At 40.4% G+C, this 15962-nt stretch overlaps 1 protein-coding gene across 1 annotated transcript in view; it reads right to left on the reverse strand.

Moving 5' to 3' along the window:
- The window catches only part of LOC106880135 (biotin--protein ligase), an 81935-nt gene extending 66430 nt beyond the window's left edge, over positions 1-15505 (reverse strand). The window contains exons 1-4 of the mRNA XM_014929962.2: positions 15279-15505; positions 3550-3896; positions 741-905; positions 93-243 (exon numbers count right to left, since the gene is read on the reverse strand). Of these exons, the coding sequence (XP_014785448.1) occupies positions 93-243; positions 741-905; positions 3550-3816 (583 nt within the window). The 5' untranslated portion in view covers positions 3817-3896; positions 15279-15505. The remainder of the gene's footprint in view (positions 1-92; positions 244-740; positions 906-3549; positions 3897-15278) is intronic.
- Between the last annotated feature and the right edge of the window lie 457 nt (positions 15506-15962).

Here is a 15962-nt window from a genome sequence, read left to right on the forward strand (position 1 = left end):
TAGGGGGTGCAGTGGATAATAATAGTGGGGAGGTGGGAGTGCGATGGTGGGTTGAAGGGGAAAGAGACAAAGAAAATAAAGAACCGACTCACATAAAATTGATTCCACTGTTAATTCTTGGAAGCGTAATTTACCATTTGTTACTGCCAGACCCATATTCAAGAGGTTACTTGGTGTACAAGACATTAAAATAGAACATGGCATTCCTGCTTTCCAGGCCAAAGTTCTGCCATAATCATGGATCTAGAAAAAAAAAAAAAAAAAGAAAACAAATTGCCACCTGGCATCTTTTATTTGTTCTAGTCATTAGACTGTGGCCATGCTGGGGCACCGCTTTGAAGAATTGTTAGTCAAAGGATCACATTTGATGCCCCTCAGTTACAATGGTGATGGTTCCAACTGATCTGATTAATGGAAGAGTACACTCTTGCAATTAACATACAAATGGCTGAGTACTCCACAGACAACTGTGTACCCTTAACATAGTTCTCAGGGACATTCAGTGAGACACAGAACATGACAAGGCTGACCCTTTGAAATCGAGGTGCAACTCATTCTTGCTCAAGGACACAACACACTGCCAGGAATTGAACTCACAACCTTGTGATTGTGAGCCAAATAAATACCCTGATCACTGGAAATGTTCTTTCCTCAAAGTGCACAGCAGAAATTAAGGGGCATCAAATGTGGCTCCGTGTCTTTTAGGTCATCGAAAAACAGACTGAGAAAGAAATGTTTACCTGAACACAGTCTTCTTTCACAGTTTCTTCCAGGTTATCAACGGGGGAAGTTAAATGGGTGATGCCAGCTTCGAGAAGGATAGTCAAAATATCGTGAGGAAATGATTGGATGTCTTCTTTAGAGACATCTCGATAAAGATGCCAGTCTTTTAAGTTAACTGTCACCTGAAAAAGAAAAAACCCTGTTATCTGATGTGTCCTTCAGTTTTGAAAGATGGATGCAATTGAGAAAGGTTTGGCTGCTATTTTTAGAAAATTGATCAATCCTATAGTGTTTCTCAGTCATTTTTTACCTGTATACCCTTTTGATTTCAATTTTACTCAGGTGGACTCTCATAGCCATTCAATCATCATCACCATCATCATCATCATTTAGCATCTGTTTTTCCATGCTGGCATGGGTTGGACAGTTTGACTGGAACTGGTAAGCCAGAAAGCAGCACCAGACTCCAGTTTGATTTGGCAGTATGCCCTTCCTAATGCCAACCACTCCTACAGTGTAATGGGTGCTTTTACATACCACTGGCACAAGAGTCTGCTATGTGGCACTGGCATCGATACATCTTATATTTCAAAAATATTTGGAATTTATTCTTTTATTCTTTTACTGGTTTAATCTATTTGACTGTGGCCATGCTGGAACATCACCTTTAGTTGAACAAATTCACCCAGGATTTATTCTTTGTAAGCCTAGTACTTATTCTATTGGGTTTTTTTGCCGAACCGCTAAGTTATGAGGACGTAAACACACCAACATTGGTTGTCAAATGATGATGGGGAGACAAACACAGACACACAAATATATACACATATTATATATATACACACACACACACATACCAGTGTCACATAACCAGCCCCAGCCCACTTAAAAGTACCTTGGATCGTAGGGCGACATGCTGTGCTTGAGGAAACCTTTTGAGTCAAGTACATTAACATCAAATGGAAATTGTAGTTGTGATCCCTGTGCTGGTGGCACATAAAAAGCACCAATTTGATCGAGGTCGTTGCCAGCCTCCTCTGGCCCCTGTGCTGGTGGCACATAAAAAGCACCCACTACACTCTCGGAGTGGTTGGCATTAGGAAGGGCATCCAGCTGTAGAAACACTGCCAGATCAGATTGGAGCCTGGTACAGCCTCCTGGCTTCCCAGATCCCAGTTGAACTGTCCAACCCATGCCAGCATGAAAAACGGGCGTTAAACGATGATGATGATGATGATATATATATATATATATATATATATACATATATATATACGACAGGTTTCCCTCAGTTTCCGTCTACCAAATCCACTCACAAGGCTTTGATTGGCCTGAAGCTATAGTAGAAAACATTTGCCCAAGGTGCCACACAGTGGGACTGAACCTGGAGCCGTGTGGTTGCAAAGCATGCTTTTTACCACACAGCCACGCCTGCCCCTATGTATTGTAGAAGTCTAACCAATTTATTGCAGACAAATATAAACAGCAAAATCTTCTATGGTCCTATGGAACTGGGTTGAGACCCATTGCAGTCAAGGCACTGCAACTGACTTATTTCACCTCAGAAGAGTTGGTAATAATGTTGATAGTGCTCAGGGTCATAAAAGAGACGAGGGTCATTGGGTTCACCTGTTTTTGTTGGGTCAGGTATGGGAATTAGGTAGAGGATAAAAGCGGGAGGGGTTAAGAGGGTTTGTTTTTTAGACATGAATGACCCAACATTAAGTGATACTCGTTCCCATGTATTTATTAAGTCAAGCAATTTACGTAGGAGTAGGAGTGGCTGTGTGGTAAGTAGCTTGCTTATGAACCACATGGTTCCGGGTTCAGTCCCACTGTGTGGCACCTTGGGCAAGTGTCTTCTACTATAGCCACGGGCCAACCAAAGCCTTGTGAGTGGATTTGGTAGACAGAAACTGAAAGAAGCCCATGTGTGTGTGTGTATGTTTGTGTGTCTGTGTTTGTCCCCCCAACATCGCTTGACAACTGATGCTGGTGTGTTTACGCCCCCGTAACTTAGCGGTTTGGCAAAAGAGACCGATAGGATAAGTAGTAGGCTTACAAAGAATAAGTGCTGGGGTTGATTTGCTCGACTAATGGCGGTGCTCTATCATGGCCGCAGTCAAACAACTGAAACAAGTAAAAGAGTAAAAGAGAGAGAGAGATACAAAGGAATTAATTACATAATAAAAGATATATATTTCCTAACAGGGATATTTAAAGCTTTAGTAAGCACACAAAAGAGAAACAGAAAAGCAAAAAGTAAAAGAGCCAAAAAGAGAAGAAAAAGGGGCATCAAAACTGAAATAAGATCTGTTATAAGGGATGGAATTTTACAGAGATTCCTATGTAAGAACTAAAATAACCAAAAAAAAATTTGTAAGACTTTAAAATATTTGAGTTTCTTCCCATGACCCATGACTGAGAAACAGTTTTTTTATTTTAAGACTCAGAGTTGCTGAGGCATGGAACAGACTTCCTGCATCAGTTGTTAGTTGCCGAGACATTGCATCCTTTAAAATGTCCATGCTTCCAGAACTTCGCCAACACTACACCTGACATCCTCCCTATCCTCCCCTCCATACGCATGCACACATGTCTATCATGACCCATACACTGTTCCCTTTCCTGATTGTTGTACATAATTCCATGTACTGTACACTCACCTTTGATGAGTGGTAGTGCACCTGAGCACTATACACAATAATTTCATTATTGTTATTATTATAATTATAGAATACAACCAATAACAAGCTCTGAGATACAGTTAAGACACCCGTAATTCACATCATAACTACCAAATTGCTTATGAAATATTGTACTCACAGCTGGGTGGATGGAGACGAGATGGAGATGGACATCTTGCACCAATGGAGCAGAAAACCTCGAGTCGAGAACATTTTTTAGAAAGGGCGATAACTGCTGGATGACTGTTAGAGACTCAGTTGCTTCCCCTATATGTTTGACTTGCTGGAATAATACACTGGATTTCTTTAACGTCTTGCCGATTTCTCTCAGATACATGTGGCTCCGTCGTCTGTCGGTACACCAACGAACGATGGCATTTAAATAATAGACGAGACTAAAAATCATGGCAACCAGATGAAACTGTACCGAAACTTCTCAGATTTTCATTGTAAAACCAACTTGTGATGTAACCACTTTCATCAGAGCTGGAAAAAAGAAAAAAAAAAAGAGATATTTAAAACAAGTATTAATGGGAATATAAGGAGAGAGAGAGAGAGGGAGAGAGCTGCTTGGGTCAGGAAGTGAGTCAACAACATTACGATCAGGAGTCAAATACTTCAACCACAAGGTCCCGTCCCTTCGTAACAAAGACGCAAGAAAAGCAGACAGGGACCTTTCTGCCCTCAGGGAAAAGGCTTTGCTTGATACTTAGAAAAGGGCCAATTAGATATCCCACATGGCTAGCTTAATTGGCACTCCATCAGTTGTGACAATGTGGGTTCCAATTGATTCAACCAACAGAACAGCCTGCTCATGAAATTAACATGTAAGTGGCTGAGTACTCCACAGACATACATACCCTTAATGTGGTTCTCAGCGAGATACAGTGTGACACAGAATGCAACAAGGCTGACCCCTTTGAATTACAGGTAGTCCTTATTTTTGCCATCTGAGTAGACTGGGATAACATGAGACAGAGTGTCTTGCTCAAGGACACGACACACAAGTGGAAATTGAACTCACAACCTCATGATTGTAAACCAAATATCGTAAGAACGAAGCCAGAGGCCTTCACTGCTTAATTCAAAGTATGGTCACATGAGGGGCAGTAGAATCAAAACAGGGATTTCATGTGGCAGATGCACAAGAATTGTAAACCAAGGAACACACAGGAAACAGTTTCTCAAATGGCCTGAAGGATTCTTGCAGGTAAGAGATAGTTCCTGTTACCTAGGTAACTGATTTAGCATCGAAGAGGATGTTCTGAAAGCATATTAGCCAAAGTAAAAAAAAAAAAAGCTGAAGAAAGTCCAAGGAGCTGTTACCTATCATCATCATCATCATCTGATGTCCATGTGCTGTGCTGGTATAGGTTGGACAGTAGGACGGGTTCCGTTGGGACCAAGAACTGCACCATAGTCCAATGTCTGCTTTGGTATGGCTTCTATGGCAGGATCTCTTTTTGAGCCAACCATTTTGCAGTGTAGAGTGGTTGTGCTGTGAAGGCGCATGGCTCAGTGGTTAGAGCGTCAAGCTTACGATCATGAGGTTGTGAGTACGAATCCCAGACCGGGCTGCGCATTGTGTTCTTGAGCAAGACACTTTATTTCACGTTGCTCCAGTTCACTCAGCTGTAGAAATGAGTTGTGACGTCACAGGTGCCAAGCTGTATCGGCCCCTTTGCTTTTCACTTGAATAACATCGATGGCTTGGAGAGGGGAGGCTGTTATGCATGGGCGACTGCTGGTCTTCTATAAATAACCTTGCCTGGAATTGTGCCAGGGAGGGTAACTTTCTAGGTGCAATCCCATGGTCAGTCACGACTGAAGGGGGTCTCAGCAGTGTATAGTGGTTGTGCTACCAGCACTGGTGAGGTCACCGTGCAGCTTGTAAGACTGGAAACCCTAAGAGGACAGCTTTACACGAGGAGATGAGGAGTAAAAGGAAGAGAGGAAGGGCCAGGACAGAAGAGGTGTCTTGCAGTAGAGGAGCAGCCATGAGAACATTTTAGAAGAAAGGGGGAGGAATGAATGGGTGGAGGTGGGAAGAAATAAGAATAATGATGTTGTGTCAGGGTAGACCTTGATGGTACAAGAGGGTAAGAAACAGGTGGGGACAGAGGAGCAGGATTGTGGGAGGGTGAAGGAGACAATGGGGAGAGTGAGAAATGTGGGGGAGGAGAGGTAGGCAACCACTGTTAATTGGTTAGGATTGAAGGTTGGATGATCAATGATGCATGAGTTAAGGGAGGTAGGGAGAGTAGGAGATGACTGTCAGTGCCAAACAGCAGAATAGGAATGATTATACAGCGGACAAGAGAGGGAGGGAGGGAGAGGGAAATGACATTTAGGTTTCAGGAAGAGAGAGGCAATGAGTGGGAGGAGGAGGAGGAGGAGGAGGAGGAAAAATAATTTAGCAAATCATTCAGGGTGTGTGTGTGTGTGTGATCAATGAGAAGTGTGGGTGGAGAGAACAGTATTAATGAAAGAAGGGTAGGCAATGAGTGAACTGATTCTGGGTAGCAAGAAAACTAAATGGGTGTCAAGGGTGGTTAGGGTTAGTTTTTAAGGAAATGTTAGCAAAGAGAATGAAAAGCAGATTGTTTGAGGTTTAGATTGCTTGATGATTATGCATGAACTGCAATGCTACATGGCAGTGAAATGTGGGCCATGAATGCAGGAGACTTGTGAAGACTAAAAAGAAATGAAACAAGCCTGCCTCCCCTGGATGTTCAATGTCAGTGTGTCTGAATGATGGAGAAGAAAACTGGTAGAAATGAAACGGAAGGATAAAGGCAAATGGGAATTGGGTGCTTCAATATTAGAAAATTACTATTTGCAAATCTCACAACGAGAGATATTCAGCAACAGTACTTTGGAGTAAAGATTATTTGCCAACATAACATGGCAGTCCTGGTTTAGGTTGAATGTTGCTGTAATTTAGCCCCAGGAGACATTGTCTCCAGCTGGCTGTACGACACGATCTGTGGCATTATATTTTCGAAATAGGGAATCTAGCACCCCCACTCAGCTGAAAACAATATCTGTGTATCGCGATTTCTGGGTTATTTCCCTTCATCAGAATAGAATAATTGTTCGGCTAGAGGTGGCGCTGCCAAATTCCCATTCAAAATATAGAGTTTTCAAAGTGACAACTAGTCACTGATTTATAAATTAGAAAATTACTATTTTTAAATCTCACAACGAGAGATATTAGCAACAGTACTTTTGGAGTAAAGATTGTTATGTTGGCAAACAATCTTTACTTCAATATTAGTGTCAGGAACGTGACATAGCAACACTACTACTACTACTACTACTACTACTACTACTACTACAGGTGCAACGCCTGAGATTTTAGGAAAGAGGTTTAATTGATTACTGCAGACTTTGGCAAAATTTGAATTGAGAATATAAAACCAGAAGACACAGCACTAACCATTTTGCCTCATGATTCACCTCAGCTTAATTGTATTTTACTAAATTCTTTATTATTTTTCAAAACCAAAGGTGGTTTATTTCAACAGATATGGTAATACAAAAAAAAAAGGTTAAATTAATTATTACCTCTAACAAAATCTTCATTAACTTCATAAAGCTGCTTCAACATAATGTTAAACTCTTTAGTTTTTAATGATCCCAAGATGAAGAATGCTCAGTGGAATATTTTAGTGTATGCTTAATCAGAATCAATCTCGTTATCAGCTGAGATAGTTTGTGTTCTTGCAATTACCCATTCATCATTTAATTTTTTTCTGGGGTCATTAAAGATTAGAATTAAGGATGAAAACCAGGTCAGTGATAAAGAAACAGAGATATCAAGAAAGCTGAGTGTATTTGCTGTTGTTGTTGTTGGGAAAAATTAGCCAACAACAGGTTTTCTAGAACAAATTTGTGTCAGCCAGAGTTTTTAAATCAAAACATTTAAGAGCAACTCTTTCTTCTTACTCTCTTCTATTAAACGGTTGTAGCCATGCAATTCCTCCACAGCAAGAAACATCTTCTGGTGCCTTCTTTCATCATTTTAATCTCTTGTCACCCAGCATAAAGTCACCTTCCTCTCTGCTGTGGCCCAACTTAATCAAATAAAATCTTAATCTTGCAAACTGTTTTGTCCGGAACCCTTCTTTCCTATATGAACCCCTAATATCTGATTATAAAGCAACCTCCCTCTCTCAACTGTAGACCCACTATGTTGAAAGGGGTCTTAATCTGGGCAAACAATGCAATCATTACGCAACATGCTGTGCTTGTGAAGACCTGTTGAACTAAGTGAAATTGTAGCCACGGCCAATGCCAGTGCTATCTGACTGACACTTTGTTGCTGGTGGCGTGTAAACAGCACCATTCGAGCATTGGGCCTCATGGAGGCAGTGAGAGGTGACCAAGACCCTTGGTGATATACCATGCTTGTGTTGACCTGTCAAGCCAAGTGAGACTGTAGTCATGGCCGGTGCCAGGGTCAGGTCAATGGCAACTGTGCCAGTGGCACGCAAAGAGCACCGACTACACTCTCGGAATTGTTGGCGTTAGGAAGGGAATCCAGCCATAGAAACCTTGCCAAATCAAAATAGAACCTTGTGCAACCCCCCCCCCTCCCCCGGCTTACCAGTTCTCAGTCAAACAGTCCAACCCATGCCAGCATGGAAAGCAGACATTAAACAATGATGATGATTCAATCCTGTCAACTGTCCAACCCATGCCAGCATGGAAGATGGACAATGATGATGATGATATGTCAATCTGTAGATCTTACTTAATGTGGAAAAGACTAAGAGAAAGCCTGATAAACTGTGGTATTTGTCTTGAGAAAGCATCCTGTAGAGATGTATAGTGCCAGAAAGGCCCAGAAGTATCAGTAACACATGTAAAATGTCCAGCACCAGTGGTAGGACTGCTGGATCACATGACTTCTGTGAAATTGTGTGTCACCAGAAATATATTTAAGATTCACTTCAATTATGGAAGAGCTTCATCCTGTGTGTTCTTTGTCTTGGAATTACCAGCAAAAATGTTTCTTTTTCAAAATGGTTCCAGTCATAAAACTGAGGATTTGGTTTGTTCCCAGTTTGGGTCTTGTATAGGATGTTGATAAGCCACAAAAATGGCAAAATATTGGTATCCATTGCTCCTGGATGGGACTCGGGGTCAGTTGTCTCACCTATCTATGAGTTTCAGGTGTTTTAACCCCCAGTGCGATGAGGAGGGAGTCATCCCCAGAGTCCTGCACTGCAACAAACCAGCAAAACACATACATTGAGTATGTGGGGTTGATAATGTTTACAACACTTGTACTGCTTTTAATTTATAATTCATCATCATCGTTTAACATCCGTTTTCCATGCTGGCATGGGTTGGATGGCTTGACTGAGTTCTGGAGAGCCAGTGGCTGCACCAGGCTCCAATCTGATCTGGCAATGTTTCTACAGTTAGATGCCCTTCCTAATGTCAAGGACTCCGAGAGTGTAGTGGGTGCTTTTTACATGCCACTGGCACAGGAACCAGTCAGGTGGGCCTGGCATCAATCACGTTTAGATAGTGCTTTTTACGTGCCACTGGCATGGGGGTGTGTTTGGATACACACACACACACACATATATATATATAATAAATCCAAAAAAGAACAAATGCAAAAAACACAACAATGCGAAGACGTGGTACATACATATATATATATCAAGCGAAGTAAAATCACAGTTGTGGAAGATACTGGTGTCATGCAAATGGCACTTGTGCTGGTGGCACATAAATGCACCCTTTACACTCTCAGAGTGGTTGGTGCTAGGAAGGGCATCCAGCCATAGAAAACCATGCCAGATCAGACTGGAGTCTGGTGCAGCCTTCCAGCTTGTCAGGCCTGGTCAAACTGTCCAACCCATGCCAGCATGGACAATGGACATTAAATGATGATGATAATGATGATTATATGTAACTAATAGGCAGTTTGTCCATTACAATGATGCGTGTTCCAGTTGAGCCAATAACGGATCAGCTTGCTCATGAAATTAACATTCAAGTGACTGAGTACTCCACACACACACACATGTACCCTTAATGTAGTTCTTGGGGAGATTCAGCATGACACAGAGTGTGACAAGGTTGGCCCCTTTGAAATACAGGTACAACTCATTTTTGCCAGCTGAGTGGACTGGAGTAACATGATATAAAGTGTCTTGCTCAAGGACACAGTGCGTTGCCGGGAATTGAACTCACGACCTTACGATCGTGAACCACATACCCCTAACCACTAAACCATGAGCCTTCATGCATGTAAACATATTTCATCTTTTACTTGTTTCAGCCATTACACCGTGGCCATGCTGGGGCACTGCCTTGAAGAGATTTTAGTCGAAAGAAATGACCCCAGAACGTTTTTTTTATTTAAGCCTGGTACTTAAATTGGTCAATTCTAAACAAGCCAAGACCAGTTGCAGAGTGGGGGGTGGGAGACACACACACACACATATGACTAGCTATATAAGACCCAAGGACTGAGGTGTAGGAAGGAAGTCAGCTTCAAGCAATCCATAGTAAATATAAAAAACAACTTTCAGAGACAAAAAGGGTTTACTGAGACGGAAGGTTGTGGAATATGACAAGCTTCTTTCAGTTTCCGTCTACCAAGTTCACTGGCCAGGCTTCGGTCAGCACAAGGCTACAGTAGAAGACAACTGCACAGGGGGGCCACACAATGGGACTGAAGAACTGAGCCCTGAACCATGTGGTTGGGGAGCAAACTTCTTACCACACAGCTATACCTGCACCTATCTACATATATAAACATTAAGGGAAGGTCTTGTATTCATGGCCTTTGCAGGTCCCCCAAAACAGATGTCATTGTGGAAATTCCAGAGGGCCAATTCCTTAAAGAGACACAAACAAAATCACCCAGTACCATTTGTAAGAAAGCTAATGGTAGTGCCCCAGTATGGCGAGAGCTCTTGAGCTGAAACTAGTTCGAGTTAATGGTCTCTTCTAGTGATTACATACAAAGGGCATACACAGTTGCAGGAGAAAGTGGAGAGAAAGAGATTGGAAGTGATGGCAATCATTCCTTTCCCCAAAGATGTTTGTAGCAAAAGTAAAGCATAGAGGAGCTTCAAGTTGTAGTTAGGGGCTTTTCTCTTCTTCTAACAATTGCTATGAGGAAATGAGGGAACCTTTGTGTGGTCATTTGTCTTCATCATCAACATCATCATTTAACATCCGCTTTCCATGCTGGCATGGGTTGGACAGTCTGATTTGGAGTTGGCCAGCAGGGAGCTGTCCAGACTCCAACTGTCTGTTGTGACACAGTTCTATGGTTGGATGCCCTTCCTGATGCCAACCACTTAGCAGAGTGTGCTGGGTGCTGCTTAAGTGGCACCTGCAAAAGACAAGCCTGGATGGATGGACGGCAGGGATTTTACTTGGCTTTATGCATCTTCTCAAGTACAGTAGATCACCACAACTCCCGGTCCCTTGTCATTTCCTAAGTGAGGCCCAAGATCTGAACTTCCTTTCTCACCACTTCAACCCATGTCTTCCTGGGTATACCTCATGTTCAGGTTCCCTCCACAATTAGAGATTGGCACTTCCTTAATGCAGCTATCCTCATCCATATGCATCACATGACCAAACCAGTACAGTCTTGCTTCTTATACCCAGTTTTCCTCTTAAATCATTCACACTCTGTCGTGCATGCACACTGACATTACCCATCCAAGTGGAACATGCTGGCCTCGTTTCTTTAAAGCCTTCACAAGTCCTCTGTAGTCAAAGCCCATGTTTTACTGCCATGCAACATAGCTGTACGTACACAGGCATCATACAATCTGCCTTTCACTCTGGAGGAGATAAGCCCTTAGTTACCAACACAGGCAGAAGCTCTCTGAACTTTGCCCAGCCTGTTCTTATTCTAACAACTATGTGTCCAGAACTTCTTCCTCTACTGCTGCTAACTTGGTCTCCTAGGTAACAGAAGCTATCTACTACTTCTAAAGCCCTACCCTCACCCCCCGAGCATTTGAGGGAACCTATTGTCTGTGCATTTTTAGTGCTTATTATACCTGCACATTTACCACACACAAAGACTATTTTCTCTGTTAACCTTCCTTTGATGCCACTACACCTCTTACGTGTCCAAAGCTTGCACTGGATACAACATATGGAGTTTCTACCAACTCCCTTCTTGCCTATTGAGCAGAGTCCAGAAAGGATTTGTGATTTGTCTGTTTTCCTACTTACTAGGATTATGGTTTTTGCCCAATGAACCCTAAGGTCCTTAGATTCCAGACTTTATTTCCTCACCTGAAATGTCTTCTTTAGGTCAGGTAGTGATTCAGCTATAAGAACAAGGTCATCAGTGTAGTGGAGGTCTCAGGGACAGCCAGACTTGAATTCCTCTGTTAAGGCCTGGAGGACTAAGGAGGCTGAGAACAGAACCTTGGTGAACTCCTGCCTGTACACTGAATTCATTGCTATACTCATTGCCATCCTTCACCTTACTGGCAGCATCCCTGTACATGGCTTGTACTGCTCTTACTAAACCACTCATCTATCTCTAGCTTCCACATTGACCACCAGATAAGGGAGCAAGAGACCTTGTCATTTGACTAAATATTTCTACTGAAGTTGCCTAACCAAGAATATAGCATCATTCATGCTCCAGCCTGGCACAAATCCAAACTGCATCTCATCCACACTAATTCTTTCCCTAATTAATTGAGCTATGACCATTTCTATGACTTTCATCACCTGATCCAGCAATTTGATGCCTCTATAATTATTCCTGCCAACAGCATCACCTTTACCTTTGTAGCAGTTGACTACGATGCTGCTACACCAATCGTTGGGTGAGACTCTTGGGTACAACCTTATTAACAATACAGGTGACTAGGCCATATCCTACTCTACCAGATATTTTAAGTATCTCAACAGTGGTTCCTGATGGGCCAGGGGCTTTTCCTGACTTCATATCCTTAATTGCTTTATCTACAAAGCTACTATTGATCTTGATAGCTGGTCCTTCAGTCGGGTCTACGTTTGTCAGTCTCACCTTCTCTCATTCATTCTTCACATTAAGCAGCCTTTCATAATGGCATTTCCAAGCCTCTTTCTTTCTAGGATCATTAAATGCAAGTGAACCATCATCCATGCAGACACATTTCTCTCCTATGACATCACAATTTTCTCTCACACATGTATTTTGCAATCCCAAACACTTCAAGTCTCTGGTCCTCACATCACTAAACATAGGCAAACTCCTTTTCTGCTTCTCACCTGGCTAAATATACCTGTCTCCTAGCTTCCGTTCTGGTGATCTGATACAGTTCCCTGCAACCCCCACTCTTCCAATCCTTCCAGGTCTGTTTTTTTCTCTCTAATGACCCTGTCAACTACACTATTCCACCACTGTCACCTTAGGTCAAGAAGGGACTTTGCACCAACCACAGATTCGGTCAGTTGTCCTGCAAGAACCTCCAGTTTTCCTCCACGTTATATGTCTCTATATCCTCCTTTTTTTTTTTTTCGTTAAATGCTTCAAGTAACAAGTCTCTAAATCGTTGACCATTCGGAGGATCCTTAAGTTTCCAGATCTTTCTTTTCCACCCTGGTTGTCTTAAACGAAATCACCATCAAACCACATTAGTTTATGTAGATACACTCCCCTCAAAAGAGATAGGATGGTCACATCTGGAATGCTTTGATCAGATGTTTGCTGAGCAATGTTATTAACATAGCTGAGGAATATATGACTGGTGATTCGGAATTTATTTAAAGAGGGACCAGATGCAAGTAGGGACCGTCATTGGTAAGACAGGCGTAGGGATTACTCAGATTTATATTATCAAACAAAAACCAATACACACACGCGCGCTTATATTTAAATAGTACAAATTTTCGTATTGCCAAAATAAAAGCTATTTAAGGTGAACTGGCCCCTGTTTCTGTTCCAGCTGTAGTTATTTCCCTTCCCTCCTTATTTAGCCTATGTCTATCGAAGAAAATATGCAAGTGGCTGATGTCAAGAGGCTTAATTACTTAATTTGCCAGGTAATGTTGATAATGAATAAAAGAAAAACTACTTAATGTCTGTTTCTCTGTAAATATCTATTCAATTATCTGTGAATTAAACAGCTTATCGGGGGCTGTTTATTAATTTATTTTCAAATGATGAGGTGAGTTCTCGGGCGAACCAAATCGATAGCTTGTTATTCGATTTACAGATCAGAACCGACTGTCTCACGTTATAATGCCCTTGATTAAAAGTCGTGGATGACCTCACCCAGAGACTCGCTGAGGTCACTGAAGCGTCACGTATTGAACATTAATTAGTTAGGTTCGCCATGCCGTTCTTCAATGACTGCACGAGATTACTAGTAAAACTGACAGACAAAATAACTTGACGGATTCAATTATGCCCTTTTACTTTCTAGGTTCAAACCCCACTGATGTCGACTTAACAGTTTTTCCTTTGGGGTTAATAAAACAATAGTAATCTACGAAAGTCGATTTAATTCACATACCTTCCTCCTTTTATTTCTATAAATTTGTAGCAGTGTAGAAAATTGTTCTTATATTTCGGTAACAGTGCCTTACCGAAAACTGCGCCTTGGGAATGGTTCATGCTACATTTTGAACAATAACATATGTTGTTTTTTTTTTGTTTTTTTAACTCTTTTCAAATAATTACTTTTCTTTAAATTACGAACATGTTTTCTGTTAAAAATTTTAATGTACCCACATTTATGTTCCTATCGAAATACATACAGGAGATGAAGTAATTTGTGTGTGTGTGTGTGTGTATGTATATGTATATACATGTGTGTATATATATATATATATATATATATATATATATATATATATATAGGTTTAGAACAAGTATTTAACAAGTAAAAAAATAAACGTAGCGATACAATAAGGTATATCTGTATGTTCGGTTGTCATTCTGGTTTCTATATTTCTTCGTACACCCGTCATTAATCATTCATTGTACCGGCTTAATTAGCAGGCATTTATTCTAAGCTTCAGATGAAATATATTTGTTCAATAAATAATGTATTTAAGTTGCTGTTTTATGACTGGTGTCGTTATAAGTGACACAAACATGTAACAGCAACGTTAAAAAGCAATAACGTCAACATAGGTCTGAGGCTTTGCGCTAAATTAAGGAGTCGTAGGAAGGAAATTTAATAGGAAACTATTTATTATTCAAGAAAAATATTTACCTTTGTGCAAAAAATTAAAGAACAAAAGAACAAAATAAAATAAAATAAAGATAAAATATCTTGAAGGTAAATTAGAGAATTCGTGCTATGTAACCCTGTGAAGCCGGTATGTTTGGTAAAAACATGTTTGTTCTACTGGAATTACGGAGAATTGTCTTGAATGGTGCCGTAATATTATTGTAACTAAAATTCTGGGTTTTTTTAAAAATCTTTTTATTGGACTTAAAAACATTGATACTATAAAACAGGTCCTTGTTGGGTCCGCAGGGGACTCTCGGATGCCCGAAATAACAGTCAAACTCTATCCTCAAAATCACATCTTTTAGATTAACATAAAAAATGAGATATATTGAACAATGTAATCTTGGATATACACAGAGCAGTCACGACTGGAGAGCCTTTGAAAACATAAGCTGATTCAAGGCGAACCTGGGATTAAACATCAGAAAGATAAGATTCTAACAGAATATTCATTAACAAAATTAAGGTGTAATGAAGAGAGGGATTGGTGAGGTGAAGAAGATCGAGAAACAATTAATCATATAATTCATTAACTAACATAGATAATTACTCATTTTACTTGAGATAAAATCAAATAAAATAATGATCTCGATTCATTTAAATTTCGGCAGGTGTTTTAACATCAAAGACTTACCTTGATTGATGTTAGACCATGGTTTTTGTTTTTGTTTGTTGTTGGGAAATGTGGCTTCTTTTGGCAGATTAATGTCGACTATTTCGATATATATTTTTTACAGTGTTAATATCGTAAAAACTATTTATGCAAAAGCTACAGCAACAATAATAATAGCTGCAATAATAAACAATAACAAAGGGGACGACGACAATGTGTGTTTGTATGGCAAAGTGCGATAAGAGAAAGCGGTGTTCAACAACAGAGTGTACCTTTTATAGTGATTATCCGGCACAGACACACAGATCACTTCTGTTCATTTCATAAGTGATTCAAACATCAATATTTTTATTGTTAAATCATATTTTTTATGAGTTTTATGATTTTATTCGTAATTTTGATGTTTCAGATTTCTTACAAAGGACGTAGTTTGGCAGACTATAAGTGCCACGCCTATAAATCGGTACACTAATATGCCTGTCCCACCGACTTTGTTTCCTCATATCTTTCAGAAAAATGGATATTTTTTAATGAAATAGTAATAATAATAATAATAATAATAATAATAATAATAATAAGGTGGACATTGGAATTAGACACTGAGGGAAAATGGCTGTAACTTTTTTATTTTTTAATTTTGGCGATTTTCGTTTTCGATAATGTGTTCTATATGTCACGGTCATGCGATTCCCCCTAAAAAAAATT

The sequence above is a fragment of the Octopus bimaculoides genome, chromosome 2 (assembly GCF_001194135.2).
Source record: "Octopus bimaculoides isolate UCB-OBI-ISO-001 chromosome 2, ASM119413v2, whole genome shotgun sequence".
Classification (NCBI taxonomy): Eukaryota; Metazoa; Mollusca; class Cephalopoda; order Octopoda; family Octopodidae; genus Octopus; species Octopus bimaculoides.